The 19953-nt window shown below is 31.6% G+C and overlaps 1 protein-coding gene across 11 annotated transcripts in view; it reads right to left on the reverse strand.

Moving 5' to 3' along the window:
* Positions 1–19953, reverse strand: part of VPS13B (vacuolar protein sorting 13 homolog B) — a 627764-nt gene that overhangs the window by 555931 nt on the left and 51880 nt on the right. For all 11 annotated transcript variants that reach the window (XR_004315275.1, XM_032468222.1, XM_032468224.1 and 8 more), the window contains 6 exons: positions 16352–16526; positions 12610–12878; positions 7602–7697; positions 7020–7142; positions 6421–6558; positions 5378–5465 (listed from right to left, as the gene is read on the reverse strand). Coding sequence is in view for 10 of the 11 variants with exons in the window: in XM_032468222.1 (XP_032324113.1) it covers positions 5378–5465; positions 6421–6558; positions 7020–7142; positions 7602–7697; positions 12610–12878; positions 16352–16526 (889 nt within the window). In the remaining variant the exon portion in view is untranslated. The remainder of the gene's footprint in view (positions 1–5377; positions 5466–6420; positions 6559–7019; positions 7143–7601; positions 7698–12609; positions 12879–16351; positions 16527–19953) is intronic.

A 19953-nucleotide genomic window follows, 5' to 3' on the forward strand; every position in this document is an offset into this window, starting at 1 on the left:
AAATCCACCATTTTAAGGGACAACATATATTAATTTTTTAACTCTTATGCCATTTTCTTTATTCAAACAAATATAGTTGAGTAAAACTTTCCAACATTTACTATCTTTAGAATCTAGGAAGGTCCAGTTGAACACAAAAATTCCTTATCTATGCCTTTTAATAACTTTTTCAAAAATACATTTCCTTCATTTCAAACAAAGGAGTTCAGTTTAATCTTTAGTCTCGGTACCACAGACAAAAAATAATTATTCATATATTCTTAACAAGATGATCACACAGAATTAAATGTCACAAAACATACAAAGTTAATCTTACGCATATTTTATGATCATTTTATGATACACATAAATAACAGTGAGTCACATTAGAAGTTAGGCATAAATAAAATACCATTCACATTTTAAAAATTTCTTTTCATAGCTAAATCAGGCATTTCTAAAGTTACCTGTTAGGATGAGGTAACTTAAACACAACCAGAAGAACTCTGGTTGAAAATCACAATATTCAAAAAACAAGGAAAATGTGCTGCTTTGAGTACTGAAGGGACTATTATGTCACTTTATGAGAAGACATTTCTTTTTTCAGATTGCCTCTAAAATAACAGAAGGCTTGTATTTTTTCCCAGATAATGCAACTTGATTATAAGGCAGTTTAAATTTAGATACCAGTGGCTTATCTGAAATGTAAAATTGTGAATGGCTTTTAGCTGTATCTTTTCAGCAAGGTATTTACTTGTAACCACCCTCAAGGCCTGGTCATTCCAGCTCCCTGAATATCTGACTATTCTCATTAAAAGTCAAGACAATATCCAGTTAGCCTAATAAAAAGGAAGGACCTGTCAGTCCCTCCAGGATAACCAGAGGCAACAAACCTGCACAGCCCACACCTATCTGTACTTTTATATCTAACAACACAAAATTATTCTTCTTCCCTTCTGAAGAGGAATCTGCAAGTTATCAAAACAACTCCATCAACCATTTGTGTTGTCAGTGTGCAAGAAGGAACTCTACTTTCATCTGTGAGAACTATATATCCCTCATTGTCCTCTTGCACTAGAGATTCACCTGCTTTCTTTCCCTACTAGTTCTAAAAAGTTGGCTTATATTTAACTTATACCTTATAAGTCTGAGTTTCAGTTTTAAAAAAAAAATCCATACCTTTATAGAAAAAAAAAAGAGAATAGCTCTACTCCAGAAGCTAGAAAATTAACCTTTAAAGAGAATAATGTAGGAATCAAGAATCCTTCTATTTCAACATTCACCTAAATTAACACCAATACTGTCACAAGATACCCAGATTCAAAGGGCAATGAACCATGATGCCTCTCTCTCATCCTTTTCCTCAATCCAATAACTGAATGGTTTCAATTTTATCTCTATGTCTCTAAAATCTTTCTATGGTAGATTACATTTTCAGCTATCTATTTTAGGTCCATAAAAAATTGGCAATAATTTCCTAAATAAAGACTAGAAAGGTAGTAGTTATAACAGTAATATTTAAAGTTACATTAATAAGAAATTTCATTTTTAAAACACTAAGTGCTTTCAAGTAGCATAACAAAAATGAAATAACTATCAGAATGCTTATTAATATCAAGCAGGAGCCGCCAGAAATTTATAAACTGAATTTTTCTTCATATGCTATTTTATAATGTGAGCAAAGTACTACTACATCATTTACCAAAACAGAAATAAATAATATAACCTTTTTCTTACTGCATTTACTAGTTTTTTTTTACATTAAGTAGAATATTAGCGTGAGCTACTTAAAGCGTACCAATCAAATCTGCTTTCAAAATTTCAAAATTCACTACAAACTTCGTGAAATTATCAGTTTAATACTACATTCAGATAAAATAAAATTTAGGGCACTTTTTGATAATCTGGACCGAAGAAACAAACGTTGAGTCACAACCAATCAAGAATTTTAGATAAAATATTTCCAAGTTTTGAAATTAACATCTTGTGAAAATTCAAAATATTTTTCTTAGGCTCATAAATAATGAAAAATCTACAAATTTCTTGTTTCAAGTAATCCAAGAAAGAAGAAAATCTGAACACAGTGGTCATGAATGTAGGCTATAGATTTATACTAGTTGGGTTCAAATCCCATATAACAGGTATTTGATCATGGCCAAGTTACTTAACCTGTGTTAAGACTGGCTATTTACTTATCTGTAAAATGAGGGTATTATTATCTACCTTATAGGGTTAATATGAGGATTAAATAAGCTACTATACATAAAACACTTAGAGCAGCACCTTCCATTTAAAATCATTCAATATACATTAGCTATTATAATCACCGTCACTACATTATAAGTGACTATAGATTCACAATAAGAAGCAAACATACGAACACAGCTACCTAAAAGCAGGCAAAGAATAAATGAACAGATTACTGGGTGAATGAATACATTTTTGAAGTACATGTGACATTCACAAGTTAAATTAACAGTGGAATTTTATCATTTCCTCAAAAAAAATTATCCGCTCACAAAATTTCTGTGTAAGTGGTAAATCAATAACAAGAAAACGATTATCACAAACCTCAGAACTGCAGTTTCTTCTGGTGAGGGAGGGAGAAGACTGATAGAAAAGGAACACACAGAAGGCTCTAAGATGCTAACACTGTCCTGTTTCTTGGCTTGTGTGGGGAATACACAGATGCTTATAATTCTTTGCTATTCTGTACATAAATGCATAGAACTTTTCTGCTTGTATGTTCTGATCCATCATTTTGTTTAAAAAAAGTAAGGACTAAGATATCTATAATACTGCATACTATTCACAAGAATGGAATATATGAAAAATTCAAACACTAACTACCAGCCTCTCAGGCAGAAAACATACAGGCACCCTAGCAAACAGAAATCATGTTTCAATCTCTTAAAAATTCTAGAAGCAGAATATGTACAAATAACAAAACTTTCAGTGTTAGGTTTCCTTGAAAGGCCACTACTTCATACCCCATCTCCTCACAAGATACTGAATCCATAGCACATGCATAAGACATCACACTAAACCAGAAGAAACCTACCAACCTACATTTGGCTACTACAACACAATAACAATTTGCAAGTTCTTAGAACAGACTTCTGAATTGCACATTCATATACAGGTATCCCTTGCTTTTCAAAAGTTAGCTTTATGCCATTTCACTTTTATAAAAGATCTATATTAGTAGCTGTTTCCCTAACCAAAAGAAATCCAAAGCGGATTTTCACTTTTACAAAAAAAGGCAGAAATAGCATTCAGCATTTGTTTTGCAACAAGGCATTATAGAGGCAGTGCAAACCCCCAGCACTGAGAGTGGCACCACCAAGCTTCTTCCCCAGCAACTACACTCAGAATCTCAGCATCAAGCCATCATAGCTTTGAAGTGTGTCTGTGAGTATCTGTATTTTATCTCACTTTACTTTGTGCATCCATTAACAAGATGTGTCCTAAGGTAACTGCTTCTTCACTTTACACCACTTTGGATTACCAAAGGTTTCACAGGAATGCTGTTCTTCTGGACAGCAGGGGGAACCTGAAACATCTAATTGGTTACTGAAAATCTCTACCAATATCCACAGGTACCTCAAAACACAACTTTTCCTCCAAACATCTTCCCTCTGTGTCTCTATCTTCCTTAGTGGTTATCATTATCCACTAAGTAACTCAAAACCAAAACTTGATAAACTATTTAAATTTTGTTTTTAAATCAAGCAATGCAAAGGCAGTGAGGATTTTAAGCACAAAATTAAACCAGTCTGATTGCAGTATGAATTATAGGAGGGCAAGAGTGGAAACAGGAAGCCAGTAAAAAAGCTATTAGAATCTAGAGAAGATAGAGGATTAGACAAGAGTGGTAGCAGTGGTGCTTATGAGAAGGAGAGGAATTCAAGATAGATTCTGGAGACAAAATTTGACAAAATGTGCTGATGGTTAGGATGCTAGGAGAGAAGTGTGTCGTGATGATTCCCAGGTTTCTGGCTTGTGCAACTAGAAGATGGTAGAAAATTTTTCCAATAAAAGAAAACTGGAAATAGGGGTGAAATAGTAGGTGACCATGGAGGTATTACTAATTCAATTTTTGACATATTCAATTTTGAGATATATGTAAGATACAGAAGGGAAAATGTCAAGTATGTAAATACAGAAGGTACTTAAATCCATGGAAAAGAATAAGATTACTTCAAGAAGAGTTTAGGGAAAGAAGTGAATCCAAGGTTTCAGAACACCAACATTTAGAAATCCATTACAAAAGGAGGAAGCAGAAAATTACTGCTCTTTACTTCCTTTCCTTCCTAAACTGTTTTCATCTAACAAAACTTAACGATCCTTCAAGATCAACTCCTCTATGAAGTCTTCAACCCCACAGCCAAAAGCAGTCACTTTCTCACCTGGACCTCTTTTACCTGTGTGTTCATATTGCTATTCTTAACATGCTTTATTATTATAATCATTTATTTAAGTGCATAAACACTACCTATTGGTTTCTTAAGAAATGACTTGGTCTTCTTTGCCTTCACAATATCTAACTCATCACCTAACACAAAGAAATCATTAAAATATAAAAAATTAACCCAAAAAATGGTGAATCTTTTAACTAAATTTTCAATATGAAGACTGGAGCACTAAGCACAACACACTATGTTGATGTGCAAATAAAATATCAAATAGTTAAATTTTTGAAATCATTTGATTGCTAACATAATAAGAATGAAACACATAAAATAATAAAAGATTGTCCATAGTTTCTAGAACTTATTTCTACTTTTCTGCTTGAAACAACAAATTCTTTTTTAATAAAAAAATCTATATAATCTTTTGTTTTTGTGAGCAAAGTATTTTTTTATTTAAGTATAGTTGATTTACAATGTTATGTTAGTTTCAGGTGTGCAGCAAACTGATTCAGTTATACACACACACGCACGCACACACACACACACATATATGTTCTTTTTCAGATTCTTTTCCATTATAGGTTATTACAAGATACTGAATTTAGTTTTCTGTGCCATACAGTAGATCCTTAGGATCTATATAATCTTCAAAATATATGTTTTGAAAAAGAAATGTTTATTTATGCTTTTTGACAACTTAATATAAAATTTGATGTATCAAAATTTTCAATATTTGATACATATTAGAACTAATTCTAGTTAATAATACAAAATGCCTTTTCAGTCAGTTGCACAAAGAAAGGACTAAAAACATTAAGAATCTAAGAAAACTCTAACATGACATTAAAATTAAACCATTCCCCAAAGTAATGGAAAGTTAATCTGATGTAACAGAGTGCAACACTAATCAGGTAACACTTGATTTCTAAGAAGTGTTTGTTTCTGTTGTTCAAGGAAAAGCAAACATAAAGGAAAGAAACCAGTACCTTTGCCACTGGCATTCTCCATTGTATACAGGTAATCCATGTAAAAAGCCCCAAACCTTTGCATTCCAGCTATCTCAGTGTATGTCTCCTGCCAACAAAGAAAAGCAAACAGAACGGATGTTGTACAGAGGAGACTTTTGAGTTTAAAATCTAATAGGTCAAGAATCAGACATATATCCTAACACAGAATATGTACCAACTCAAAGGATTAACAAAACGAAAGAACAGAGGTTATTCAAAGAATTCAGTTACAAAAAAGTTAGTGTTACCTCTGCTACAAACCACACAAAAGGACATCTGTAATTCTACTAGACAATTTAACCACTTCATCAATAATGTTTGGTTAATGAATACCTATAATGGAGCAGGACAGTGGTTCCTGATCTTTATTACCAACACAAAACTGTCAAACATATACTCTCAAATAGAGTTACTCCTTAAATATTTTAGTACACTTATATAAAACAGTTCAAACACTAAAGATATACTAAAATATTTTAAATACATGTTAATTAGGTAAAAATTAAATTCTTTTATGTTCAACTATAAAATTAAGTTTGTAGTGAAAAGGGCTAAAATGTAAATTATTGATTCTATTAAACTACTCTTCAGTAACTTTCTTTGAATTTTTTAATTTATGCCCTAAAAAGTACATTAACATAATCTTATACAAAGAATTCAAGCAATACTAAGATATACACGAAGTCCAACGTGAAATTCTTCATCTCTTTTCATTAATTCCACACTTCAAAAGTAACTGAAATTCAAAGAATAATTCTACATGTTTCTTCCATGACAGTTTTAACAGTAGGGAATGACTAAGTGAACTACTGTGGCTATATACTGTATGAAAGCAGAGATCTCTGTGCACTTCCCAAACCTCTCTAGATATAGAAGCTGGACAAAAGTATTCTAGATGTTTCAGTAAACAACTAGCATTCAGAATACATTATTTTGAGAAAAAAGATGGCAATCACAAGTATTCACATAAAGTGTCCATGCAAACACAGCCTAGAATTTGGCTCAAATATATATTCTCTGACCTTATGATTAGCTGCATCCAAGATAAATTCTGCACGAGTACCATTATTTTCTGGGCTTCGGTAATCAAATAATGAATTTGTGAGGTATGTCAAACCTTTTACACTCAAATTTTCACCACAAATGAAGAAACAGGCTTCCTGAAAATAAACACAAAGTTTTTTGCACAGGAGGAAAAATCATTAGACAGTTAAGGAAAATAAAACTTTGGTTTTATAACACTAAGTCAGTAGTCAATACAAATCACTTCAACTTGAAGACCTGTAAAAAGACAATTTTCCATTGCCTATTTTGGCAAAGAACATTTTAACAAACCAAAGAGGAACTCCAAGTAGCTGCCATAAACAAGAAAGAAGAAACATTTATGAATTGGAAAGTATTTGGAACTACTGTCCAGGTGTTAAGTACTACCAACTTTCTAAATTCCCCAGAGCTCTATAATTTCTTACAGGGGAAAATAGTAAAGTTCCCTTCTCAAGCCAAAGATATATGTAGTCCAACAAAATTTTTGGTATGGTTAAACACTTCAATAAGCACCTCATTATCCCTGCATTCTATCCAAAAAAAAAAAAAATGGGTGAAAGTGGAGATTTTGACTTACGGTTTCAGTTCTATTCATATTCTCTTCAAAATCTTTAACACCCATAATTCCTTTAAGGCACATGGCTCTGCAACCTACAAAACCAATCTGGCAATCAAAGAAAGGCTCTCCCATCATAAGGGCCTACAAGAGGAAAGGGAACATTAGAACTATGAACTTGAATTTCATAGAAATGTTACAGGCTTTCCTTGTAGAATTTCTAAATTAGTTGAAACATCTCTAGGATTATGACCTTTCCAAATTTATTCTCCTCAGATCACAAACCCTATTAAAGTAAGAAACATCTTTTTTGTCTCTGTATCATCAAAACTTTGGATCCTCAACTGCACTTCAAGAACACTAATCCACACATCCATATGAGTACACACAGGTCAAATGGAAAAATGAAAGAAAAAAATTAACGTCACATATCACAGTAAAATCTTTGTTAAAGAAAAATTATTTCAAACAATACTGACCCTGACAGAAACAGAAAACTTATTTTTTTAAAACTACCTATGATAAAAACCTGCATTTACTGAATACTAACTTTAAGGACCATTCAAAAGATTTTTAAACATATGTTCAGTGTTGAAAGATTACCTCAACTGTAGTTCCTTCTTGTTCCCAACACAATACTTCTTTAGATTTTACTTTTTGAGGGCTGTAATAACTACTCTCGGCTTGCATTTCAGTGAGCTAAGAAACGATATAAGAATATTAAGTAAGTCAAATTAGTAGTAAATGGCAATAAACTGTCATTACTATGATGAATTGATGGAAACAAGGCCAATTTTAAGACTCGGGAAATTTAATTATTAAGCAGGAAAACAGGTGCAACAAAAACAGCTGTAACAGATTATCCATGGTATAAAGGCTGAATATGCTAGTCTAATAAATTCATATGGAGTATTTAAGCACCACTTTATTTTATTTAACTCCTTTTTCTTAACAATATTTCTTAAAAATGTGAAAGCTATATAGCTATAATAGTCCCACAGTCATAAAATGGCTCATATATTCTGCCAAAAATTTAAATATACTTTTTAACCTCAGTTCATTTTATATGCACTATTCAATCAGATTTAGTTGAATCATTTCTAAGATCTCTCTCTATCTGTAATCAAAAAGAAAGCTGTGAAAAAACACGGATTAAACAAAACTTTTTATAGTTCTATGAGCTAAGCAGATTCACGGCTGTTTACTAAGTACATAATCTCACAGCATGTGTCATAGACTCATTCGATCATGCAAATACTGAGTGCCTGCTAGATAACAAGTACTAATCTAGATGCTGACAAATAAATGTATATATTTATATATATTCTTGCTCCTCTGAAACTTACAGCATACATTTCTATGTATCCAAAAACCAATTATTTTTAAAAGATACTTTTCTTAGGGAAAAAAAAGATATTTTTCTAAATGCAATGTGGTATCCTGGTTTGGATCATGTTACAGAAAAAGGTCATTATGAAATTAAAGTATAGAATTTAACAATAACGCACCAATGTTGGCTTCCTAGTTTTGACAAATGTACTATGATAACATAAGACATTAACAACAGGAAAAACTGAATAAGGAGTATATGTCACATGTCTGTACTATCTTTGCAACTTTTCTCTAAATCTAAAACTATTTCAAAGTAAAAATGTTATTTCTTTTTTAAAAGATATTCTCTCCATGTTGCTAATGACTCAGTGACCTCACAAATGATCACACTTTCAAAAAAAAAAATTAACTTAGGTCAAAGCTGAAAAGCTATACTTGTAAGCAAGATAACCTCTATATATTGAGAATCAACTAAATTATTCTCATTCTTTATAAAAAATAGCTTTTATAAAATTTAAGCTTTACTTCTTGGAGGCTTCTAAAACAGGTATACACAATGTTGCTGTTGTAAAGTACAATTCTATAACCTAAAATGCTTAAGTAAAACTGAATATTTTAAACTTAATTAACCTTCAGCTGTCTACAATTATTCTAGAAAAAAAGCAATTAATTGATTAAAAGGACTCAAACATTACAAGAATAATTTTCAACATTATTTTTTAAATGCTACCTTTAATTTGGCATGATTTTTGTTGGATTAATATCAACTGTTCAGAATGCTAATGTAGAAACATGACCTTATTTTCTGACCAAAATATGAACCACAAATTAATTCCATACATTCTTCAAATCCAAGCTGAACAATGAATTCTGTTTTCTTTCTAAATATCAACATATCTCCTTTACAGAACCTTAGAAAGACAGAAATGTTTCAAATTTTTTAAAAGATGTATTAACTAATGACAAAATACTAGCCCAAAAGTCTATAAAAGTTTTATATATGCCTATTCTGCCTGACTCAGTTTAATACTATTCTTCTCATCAATGAAGTTCACAGAAAAGTACCAGCAAAATTTCAACTTTGAAAGTAAATACATAAAAAAAATCACAAGAAAAGATAGTTCTTCACTAGCAATCCTTAACTTTCCTCACAAATTTAAATTAAAAATAACTTCATTTGGATCATCTAAAACTGGCAAGATATCTAAACAGTTGGCAACAGCTGGCTTTTTTTTTTAAAGAGTTCTATATTTCATCGTTTTTATTTTTGCAGATTGACCCATATCCCTTTAATTTAAACAAAGCTAAATCAATGAATTTCAACTGCAAATTTTATAATACAACCTAAAAATAATTTATTTCATAAAATTCATAAACAGTAGTGCTAAGGTAGTACAGCTAATGTAGGCATTTTTATCATTTCTGCCCCAAACTATTACCCCCCTAAAATATATTCCTTAAACCAGTCAAGCCATGACTATACTTTTGTTGAAACTTATCCTCTATATTTCGTAGCTTCTGTCAAATTAGAAAATACTGAATGGTTTTAACAAGAAAAATCTTTAAAAACTGTTTATTTTAAAATATTTTTAATCTACCATCTGCTAGCGTTAATAATTATATAGCTTTACTACTGATTTTAAAAGTTTACTTCAAGCAGTTAAACAATCCAAGCTAAATTAAAGACAGCAGAGCAGAAATTTGATTTTTCACAGCTACATTTCCAGTATCTAACAAGTTGCCTGGAATAATACCTTTAATGCTACCTCACAGGTTGAACACGTAAGTTTATCTTTTTCAGATAAATGCCTCCATGAAAAAAATAAGCCCAAAGACAGATAAAAGTAAAGAAAAAAATCTAAAAGAGGGTCCAAAAATATAGAAAAATGTAAAGCAGATGGGTAGATGGATAGATGATGGATTTATTCAACAAACATTTATTTGCTGAATATGTACCAGACAATTTCCAAGAGTCAGAGATACAACTAGTCTTTTTTTTTAAAACCACCACTTACTGAGTTTGGTGTACAATGGAAAAAGAACAGCCACTACTTTCTGAAAAGGCTATTATGCCTTCCTCTATCTGATGGACATTTAAGTTGTTTTAGCTGTTTGGTCATTGTAAATAGTGCTTTTATGAAGATTCGTGTACTTTCATTTCTTTGAATTTAGTTTTCAATTCTTCTCAATATATACCTAGCAGTGTAACTGTTGGATCATATGATAATTCTATGTTTAACATTTTGAGGAACCGTCAGTTTTCCACAGCAACTGCACAATGTTACATCCCCACCAATCTTCCCATTTGTTGCTAACCAACTCCAACTAAGATTCCACCAGTGTCAAATCACTGTTCTGGACAAGATCAACAGTAATTTCCACATTGCCAAATCCAATCATCCATTCTCACAAATAACCTACTCCCTCCACTAGAAAACATTCATGGCACTTCTGGACAGGCACTCTATTGGTTTTTTCACCTACATCCTGAGTCACTTATTTTCAGTTTCCCTCACTGAAATCTCCAAAATGAAACTCCTGATATTTATCTCAAAGCTAATCCTCTCGCCATACTCCTCCATCTCAGAAAATCAGAACTCAACCCTCCTAGTTGTGTAGGACTCATCCTTGGATCCTCTTTATTTCATTTATGTCTCACAATAAAATCTATCAGGAAGTCCTGGACACTTGACCTTCAAAATACATCCAAAATCCAACTGCTTTTCACCACCTCCACTTGTTACCACCTAGTCCAAGACATCATAACTCTTGCTTCAAAACTGCAATTCTCTGTCCGATCTCCATACTTCTGCTTCTGTCCCCTAGAATCTATTCTCAACACAGCAAACAGAGTGATGCAATCTAAAATATAATTCAGATCGTCCGATAACCACTATGCTAAAAATTATCCAAAATCTACCTATCTCACCCAGGATTGATGACCAAGTCCATAAAATGACCTACATGGTTTGACAATTTATGGACCTTTCTCAGCCCTCTCTGACCTGATTTTGTACTGCTTCTACATTAGCTCACTTTGCTCTGGCCTCACCAGCCTCCTCACTGTTCCTTGAACTTTGAGGGCTTTTAAATTGCTGTTCCTAGAATGTTCATTCCTACACATCAACAAAGCTTCCTTTCCCACAAGTCTCTACTGTAATATCCCCTTTCCATTAAGCCCTTCCCTGATCATTCATTTTTAACTTGCATAATCCCATCCCATCTAGGGGAAGCATTCACTATTCCTCTTTTATTTTTCCTACATATAATAATGGGTATACTATATATCTTACTTGTTTATAATAACAATTTACATTTTAAGAGGCAGAGATTGATAGCTGATCTATTCACTGTGGCTCTCTAGAGACAAAACAATGGTACATAGATAGCATTAATATGTATTAATTTGAATATATATACTTGAATGAATTTGATACTGTTCAAGAATATTACATGTACAGTAGTACTATTATAAAAAGTCAAGAAATAAATAACACAAAATAAAGGTTGGGTTATAGTTGAGGGGCAAAGAAGACATTATATAATCAAAGAAGAACAAATAAGGGGTACCAAAGTACTAGTGGCATTATATTTTTTTAAAATAAAAGTGACCACCTTATTATTCTTTCACCTGAAAATAACTATTATATAATCTCTTTTAAGAATGTATTTTACATGTATTTGTTAATGGAGGAAGTATTCAAAGTATTTTAAACACAGCTGAAAAATAGAGTTAGATTAGGAACTAGATAATAAAAAATTAAACAATCTTAAAGAAAGATAGGTGAAAAAAAGAGAGAAGTAAATAACCCTTTAAAGAAAATTTTATATATATATGAAGTATGTATATAAACGACCCTTTAAAGAAATTTTGTAGTGAAGGAGAGCTCAGAGATGAAATAGTGGCTGGAAAAGTATATGAAGTCACAGGATATTTTCTTAATGTGTATTTCTTTCTTAATAAAAATATTAAGGTACCCTGTATGCCAACTGAAAGATTCAGAAGGGACAGAAGAACTTTCCATGAAGCTAATTATAAAACTTTCCTTTTATAATCCTAATAAAAAAGGAAAGTGAAGAAGGCCTTAAGAAGATAGGAAAAGACATCAAAATTCAGAGATTTTAGAAGAGATGACATATGGTTTTAAGAATTAAGGATTGTGAGACTCTGCCTTACATCTACTGAGTATAAAATAAACTAAGCTAGATTCTTACTGGAAATCAAAATATAAACATTAAAGTTGAGAGACAGACAATCAGCAAGAAAAAGGAAACCTACTTTGAAAGTCACAGTTGCCTTTGTACAATAAAATCCTATAGAAACAATAGGATCCTTCAAAGTCTGTGTTTTTTGTTGATGTGTGGTTGATGTAGAATCATTCCCAAGGTAGTCTTCTTCACCATCATCATAACTCACAATTGCAGGCACAAATGACCACGCCCATGATACCCATCCCTGTGGCTGCTCATCCTCCTGCTGTGAATACAGCTCTTGGCCTTTGTACTGAGCCGGATACTGCATATCTATTCTTGTTTCATCTTCTGTACCTAACAATCAAAATAAAGTTAAAAATCAAGAGAATTTAACTAAGGATAAATAGGAATTCGAATTATACAAAGATGTTTCTCTCACGTGATTTTTTCTACATATAAAATATGGACAAATCATACATTGGTTATTATTCTTTGAAACCAATAATGTAGCATTACCACTTTCAAGTTTCTATATGTTGTACTGTATCAATCTCCTTTCATAGTTGACAATGTTACATAGGGAGTAGTTTATCATGTAATTCTAAATGTATTTGATAAACACAAAAAATAAATTCATTATCATTTCACTAACTTAAAAAACAACATAAACCCACCTCCCCAAAATAAGGCTAAAGTGCTGAAAAACTGACTTTTCTCGGAAACATAATACCAAAAAGATCAAGAAACTTTCTTGATTTCCTGATGCGCCCAGCAGAGAAAAAGAATGCCAAGTGTTACTAGGCAAAATGCAACCCCCCAAAAATACTGATATATACAACATAGATGAATCCCCAATATACTATGCCTTTAGAAAGCAAAAACACTCTGTATGATACCATAATGATGGATACATGTCATTATACATTTGTCTAAATCCAGAGAATGTACAACACCAAGAGTGAACTTTAAGTAAACCAAGGACTCTGGGTTATAATGATACAGGTTCATCAGTTGTGACAAATGCGCCACTCTGGAGGGGATGCTGGTAATGGGGGAGGCTCTGCATGTACAAGAACAGGGGGTACATGGGAAATCTCTATATCTACCCTTCAGTTTTGCTGTGAATGTAAAACTGCTCTAAAAATTAAATCTTAATAAAAGGTAAAAAACAGTATTATGTTTGATGAAAGGATCCTTTGACAAGAGAATTCATACTGTATAATTTTATTTACATGAAATTCTGGAATCAGCAAAACTAATCCATGAATTTTCAAAAAATTCAGAACAGTATTTTCTTGAGTGCAGTAGGGGTGGGCAGACAGGTGGAAGAGGGAATGACTGGAAAGAGGCATGAGATAATTTTAGATGTTAATGAATAATTTTTTAGATGTTAATCATCTATATCTTGATGGGTGTTTTACATCACACAAGCATACACATCTCTCAAAACTTGATGAGTAATACACTTGATTAATGCATTTCACTTTGTAAATTCAACCTTTGAAAAAATAAAAAGAATTATTAATAAATATAAACCCTAGTTAATGATATGCTACTGAAGTCTAGGGGTGAAATGTACTAATGTCCATAACTTACTTTGAAAGGCATCAAAAACATTGGTTGAATTGATGGAGAGAAAGTGGTGTTAGATAAACAGAAATACAAGATAAAGCAAGTGTGATAAAATATTAATTGTAGAATCTAGATGATGAGTATATGGGTGTCCACAGTATATTCTTTCAACTTTCCTATATATTTCAAATTAATCATAATAGCAAGGTGGAAAAAATGAACTGAGCACCTTCTATATGCCAGGTTTTGTCCTAGGTGTTAGACATTGTTCCTGTCTCAGGAGTTCATTGTCTAACAGAAATTTGTTGCCTAGTGTGAAATAAAATAAAATGTGTTACACCTATATATGCTTACTAATGTCCCATAAGCTTTCTTTTAAGGTGATAAGATTTTTCTTCTTAACCTGTAATTTGAATCCTATAAAATTTGGCCTTTAAAGATGTACGATTCAGTGGTTTTTAATACAGTCACAAATTGTACAACCATCATCACTATCTAATTTTAGAACATTTTCATGTTCTAAGAAACAAGGAACTCCAAAAAGAAAATCTCTATCCATTAGCAGTCACTCCCCGCTACCTCCTTCCCCCAAGCCCAGGTTACTAATCTACTTTCTATTTCTATAGAATTGCCTATTATGGACATTTCATATGAATGAAATCACACAACATGTTCCTTTTTGACTGGCTGCTTTCACTTAACATTTTCAAAGTTCACCATGTTGCAGCATATACCAGTATTTCGTTCCTTTGTATGGCTGAATAATATTCCAGTATATAGACATACCAAACTGTCCATTCATCAGCTGATGGTCATTTAGGTTATTTCACTTTTTGGTTATTAAGAATAATGTTGCCATGAACATTCACATACAAATTTTTATGTAGATATGTGTTATCAACTCTGTCATATAAACCTAAGAATAGAATTACTGGGTCATATGGTAACTCTGTGTTCAACTTTGTGACAAACCAGATTGTTTTCCATTCCCATGAGCTATACATAAGGGTTCCAATCTCCCCACTTCCTTGCCAACACTTGTTATTATTTGTCTTTTTAATTATAACTATACTGGTTAGTGGCTGTAAAGCAGTATCTCACTGTGGTTTTGATTTGCATTACTCCTCATGACTAATGATACTGAGCATCTTTTCACGTGCTTGATGGCCCTTTGTGTATCTTTTTTGGAAACATGTCTATTCAGGTCTTTTGCCCACTTTTTAATTGGGTTATTTGTTCCTAAGTTTTAAATGCCCTTCTCTAAAGGCTCTAATTATAGAAATTAATCATCAACTTCTCCAAATTTTTCCTGAATCTCAGGCCCAATGCAAATCAATGATTCCTTTCAGCATTTTTCTACTTCAGATCATTCATACTTCTATTTAATCAAATATCCTACCATTCTACCAAACATCAAACTTAACTATTCACATTTCTGTCCACTCCATTATATATTAAGATTCTAAGGAAAGAATTTCTCTGTATTTTCCCACATTACCAACAATAATGTCTTACATACACTAGGTGTTAATAAAAGCAAAATGAATTAAATAACTGAAGTTAACCTGCTAGGTATCTTTCAGTGAAGTATATACTTCATTAATTAATGCTCCAATTAATTAACTAGGTATCTCCAATGAAGCATATAGTTAAGTATAATTACAGTTAATAATAATTACATATAATAATTAAGTATAAATAAATTAATTAGATATAACTCTTGGTGAGACTTCTCAGACAAATTACCAATATAGTTGTTCCTGAACAATGACGGGGTTAAAGGCACAAGTTGAATATCCAGGTATAACTTCACAGTCAACCCTCCATTGTAGCCACAGTTCTGCATCCAAAGGTTTAACCAACTATGGATCATACAGTACTACAGTTAGTATTTATTTTAAAAAATGTGTAAGTGAACCTGCGCAGTTCAAACCCATGTTGTTCTAGGGTCAAATGTACTATAATTTACTAGGAAATCTTGAGGTTGGACTAACTTAAATTTTATGTAACGTACATTCTAAACACTAATACCTATTAGAAATATTAAAGTTATTTTTAGTACGTGGAAAAAACAAAATCAGAATAGAATGCAGAATGCAGAAAAGAAAAAAATTAGTGTCAAACAACCAAAATAAAATCATTCCATCACATTAGAACACTGCAAAACTCAATCTAACGTAGTTTTTAAAGTTTCACAATGATGAAAACATTTTGTAAGAACAATAGTTATAAAATAAAGTTTTTGTTATATTTACCTGTAATGTTTCCTAACATATCTTTATTGTGACAGGTAGAATCGTCTGTTTCTCCATCTTTAAAGTTTCCGATTTCTCCATAGTAAAGAGCAATCCCAAGTTGCATTATACGGATAAACATAGGCAACTGTTGATCAGTGATAGAAAGCTTCAAACTCTCTACTAAGGTATGAATCTGTATTTTGAAAAAAACAAAAACACCAACAAAAGCATATTCAAAGAGAGTACCTTTCAATATAAGTAGAGAAATGTTAAGTCTTAAAATGGAATACCACAGGAGAAACAGTAATGTCTCCAAACTTTTAACATTTAAGACAAAATAATAGTTTACTCTAAAATCTTAAGAATTAAAACAAATTTTGCTATAATGATCAATAAACTTTAGACAGAAAGTATACTAATCCAAACTATATAAGTGGAAATAGAAATGATATTGAGCTGATACAGTCACAATGGATTTCCAGATAACTTTTCCCAGAAGTTTTTGTTATGCAAATATCCACCCTCTAAGAATATGATAGTACTCCCACAAAAACCAGAAAGATCTCTGTCACAACTACGAATAAAAGTTTCATTATGTCATTTTAGTAAGACTTGAATCACCCTTTCCAGCCTTCTTCACCAAAAGAATGCATACACATCCTAAAAACATATGTTAAGTGAGGGAATTACTAACATTAAAACTACAGAAGTAGGCACATGATAAAAATGTTATTGTCAAATACAAAAACCAAGTGAAATATATGTTCAGGAAAGTTTCTTAGACAAATTTTAAATAAGATTTAAACATGATATAAAATTTATAACATGAATCAATTATAAGTGAAAAATAAGATTAATTACTATCCATAAGATACAAATCTAGGTTTTCCTTATAGAAAGAGACGTCAATGGAATATAAACACAGCCTCAATCTAATGGTTTCCTGCTGTTACATAAACATGGAGTAAAACCAATTAAGTCATAAAGTCAAGTCTCCTGGAAGGTTTATTTTAACTACCTGGTATTTGACTGTCTATGAAACATGAAAAAGAGGTAATGATAACCATCATATTTTTAGGCATAAAGGCAAGAAGAACTGTATTTGAAAGGGAAGAAAGTTGTATGGGGCAGGTGTAACATACCATATTCAAATATGAGTATAGGTTTCTTAAAACTGACTTGAAAATCATACACTGACTACACCATAAAGAGATAAGAAAATTAGGGGGGGTGGGAGGGGAGAAGTATGCAGTACAATTCTGCCAAACTCTTCTTAAATTTGAGATTTCTCTGCCACATCCTTTTAAATACTACATAGCACCAAAAGCACCAGTAACAACCTGTCTTAGCAAAACCAATGCCAAAAAATCAACCCTGTATATATGTATGAATGTATTTAATATATCATACACACAAACATGTCATTAAAATATATATTTTATATATTATATATATGTAAGTATCTTTAAAATCAGTAAGATTAATCCCCAATAGAAAAACTGACAAAGAACCTGAATGAATTTTTCAAAGAAAAAATAATGGCCAGTGAACATATTTTCAAAAATCTAACTTCAATAATAACCAAATATTAAAATATACTATTTTTGTTCAATTTTGCATTTTTTAACATGATCATATTTAATGACAGCAGAAGCAATACAGACACTCCCCTTAATGTTCATGAGCATATACATTGGTTAAACTTTTCTGGAAACAATTTTGCAGCACAGATCACAGGACTTAAAAAGTTTAAATCCATTAATAAGATATTTGCAATTACAGAAATCTTTCATAAGGAATTAATCAGAGATGTGCTCGAAGATTTATTGCAGACTTTCATTCCTCTGAAACTGTAGAAAAAAGTAAATTTTCAAAACCAAGAGAAATGTTAAATAAATCACATACCCATATGATCTATATCTCATAGATGATATAATCTCCAGATATACTTTTTTCTCACAAAGACAGGAAATCATAAAAAGCCTAACCGAAATATGAACAAATTCAAAAGCCACTCAAACAAGCATACATAAGAGTCTTACACAAATAATTAGAGTATCTGGAACATTTCTGGGAAATCCCCTGTCTCTGAGGTGATAGATAAGGTTAACCACGTCCATTTAATACATATTTTCCTAGGGATGGGAGTTGGAAGAATGATGGGTCTAACTCAAAACAGCAAATCTTACATCTCAATAGTATTAATAAAAAACTCAAAACTGAATTTCTTTTGAGCACAATAGTATCTCATACTCAGTGACTATCAAAGTCAAAAACCACAAGTCAACAAGCTTATTTATATTAAAGTGCCTTTTACAATGAAACGTCATGGCTAATCAATTTTGAGAACACAAATATTGCTAACACTAAGCTTTCCTCAAGTTCATTTCTTTATACTCTCCTCTAATTTAGCCACATCCTAGAATGCACAATTGAATTTGTACCAATGATCAATAAGGGTTTTTTATATAGTAAGGCTTCCATATATGCATTACTTGCTTTCAAAATATAGCTTTAATTCACCCTTAACATCCTCTAACTTTAGGAGGAGAGTCAAGGACAAAGAAGGAAATTAAGTCCATTGTCCTGAGACAGAGGCCTAATTACTATTGAATTCATACTTTTCCATGCTTATCTTTGCCTAAGAAGCTAATTCAAAAGTAGAAGAAAGTAACAGAATTTAAACAAACCAATGTGCACGGCACAATGTGCAGAGAAAAAATGAAATATTCATAACTGCACATTACCAAAGAAAAACAGGTAGATTTCATGTGTAAATATAATTTTAATAAAGTTTCATAAAATAGAAAGTGTTGTTTTAAAAAACATTATGCAAAACTAATCATTTATATAGCCATGCCCAAACACATATAGTAGTCAATACCACTGTTCAGACTCAAGGCAGGCTTTTCCATTGCAGTACTTAAGCATTCAAAAGCTTGTAATTCAAATAATAAAAATTCATTCCACATTAAAACTTAGTTAACCAGATGACAAGTCACTGTATGTTCTTTTTCAAAGATAAACAGTCAGACAAGAAGTAGGAAAACTGTTATATAATAAAAGAACACAAGATTTACACTTAGAGAATAACTATACACATTAAATATATACACCAGTACCTTGGAGAACAAAGTTTCACACAGATCAAAAGACATTATCTGAAAAGTTTCCTTTTTCTTAAGATTTTAATTACAATTTGAAACCACAGATAAAAAGCTAAAATTTCTTGAACCAATCAACTAAGATTAGGTTAGCAAATTAAGCCTTATATATCTTTAAGAAAGGTAAGGGTCAGTAACTATACAGTTATCAGATCGTGCTAAACAAATTATAAGGATTGAAATACAGATTGATACTCAGTCCACTGTGGGTATAAATACACTTTTTTCATATGATCTCTTCTATTTCCTCAAAGTAAAAATCATTAACAAATAGTTGGACAAACTAAAAAGGAAAGTACAGTCATAGAAAAAAAAAAGTTGATCCCAAAATATCTCTACTAGAACACACAATGCAAAAAGTTGTAACTATAATAACATAAAAGTTAAAAAATATAAATAAAACTTTTTAACAAAAATTAATGGTACATATATTTATGAGGTTAATTTCTTCTTTGC

The sequence above is a fragment of the Camelus ferus genome, chromosome 25, assembly GCF_009834535.1.
Source record: "Camelus ferus isolate YT-003-E chromosome 25, BCGSAC_Cfer_1.0, whole genome shotgun sequence".
NCBI lineage: Eukaryota > Metazoa > Chordata > Mammalia > Artiodactyla > Camelidae > Camelus > Camelus ferus.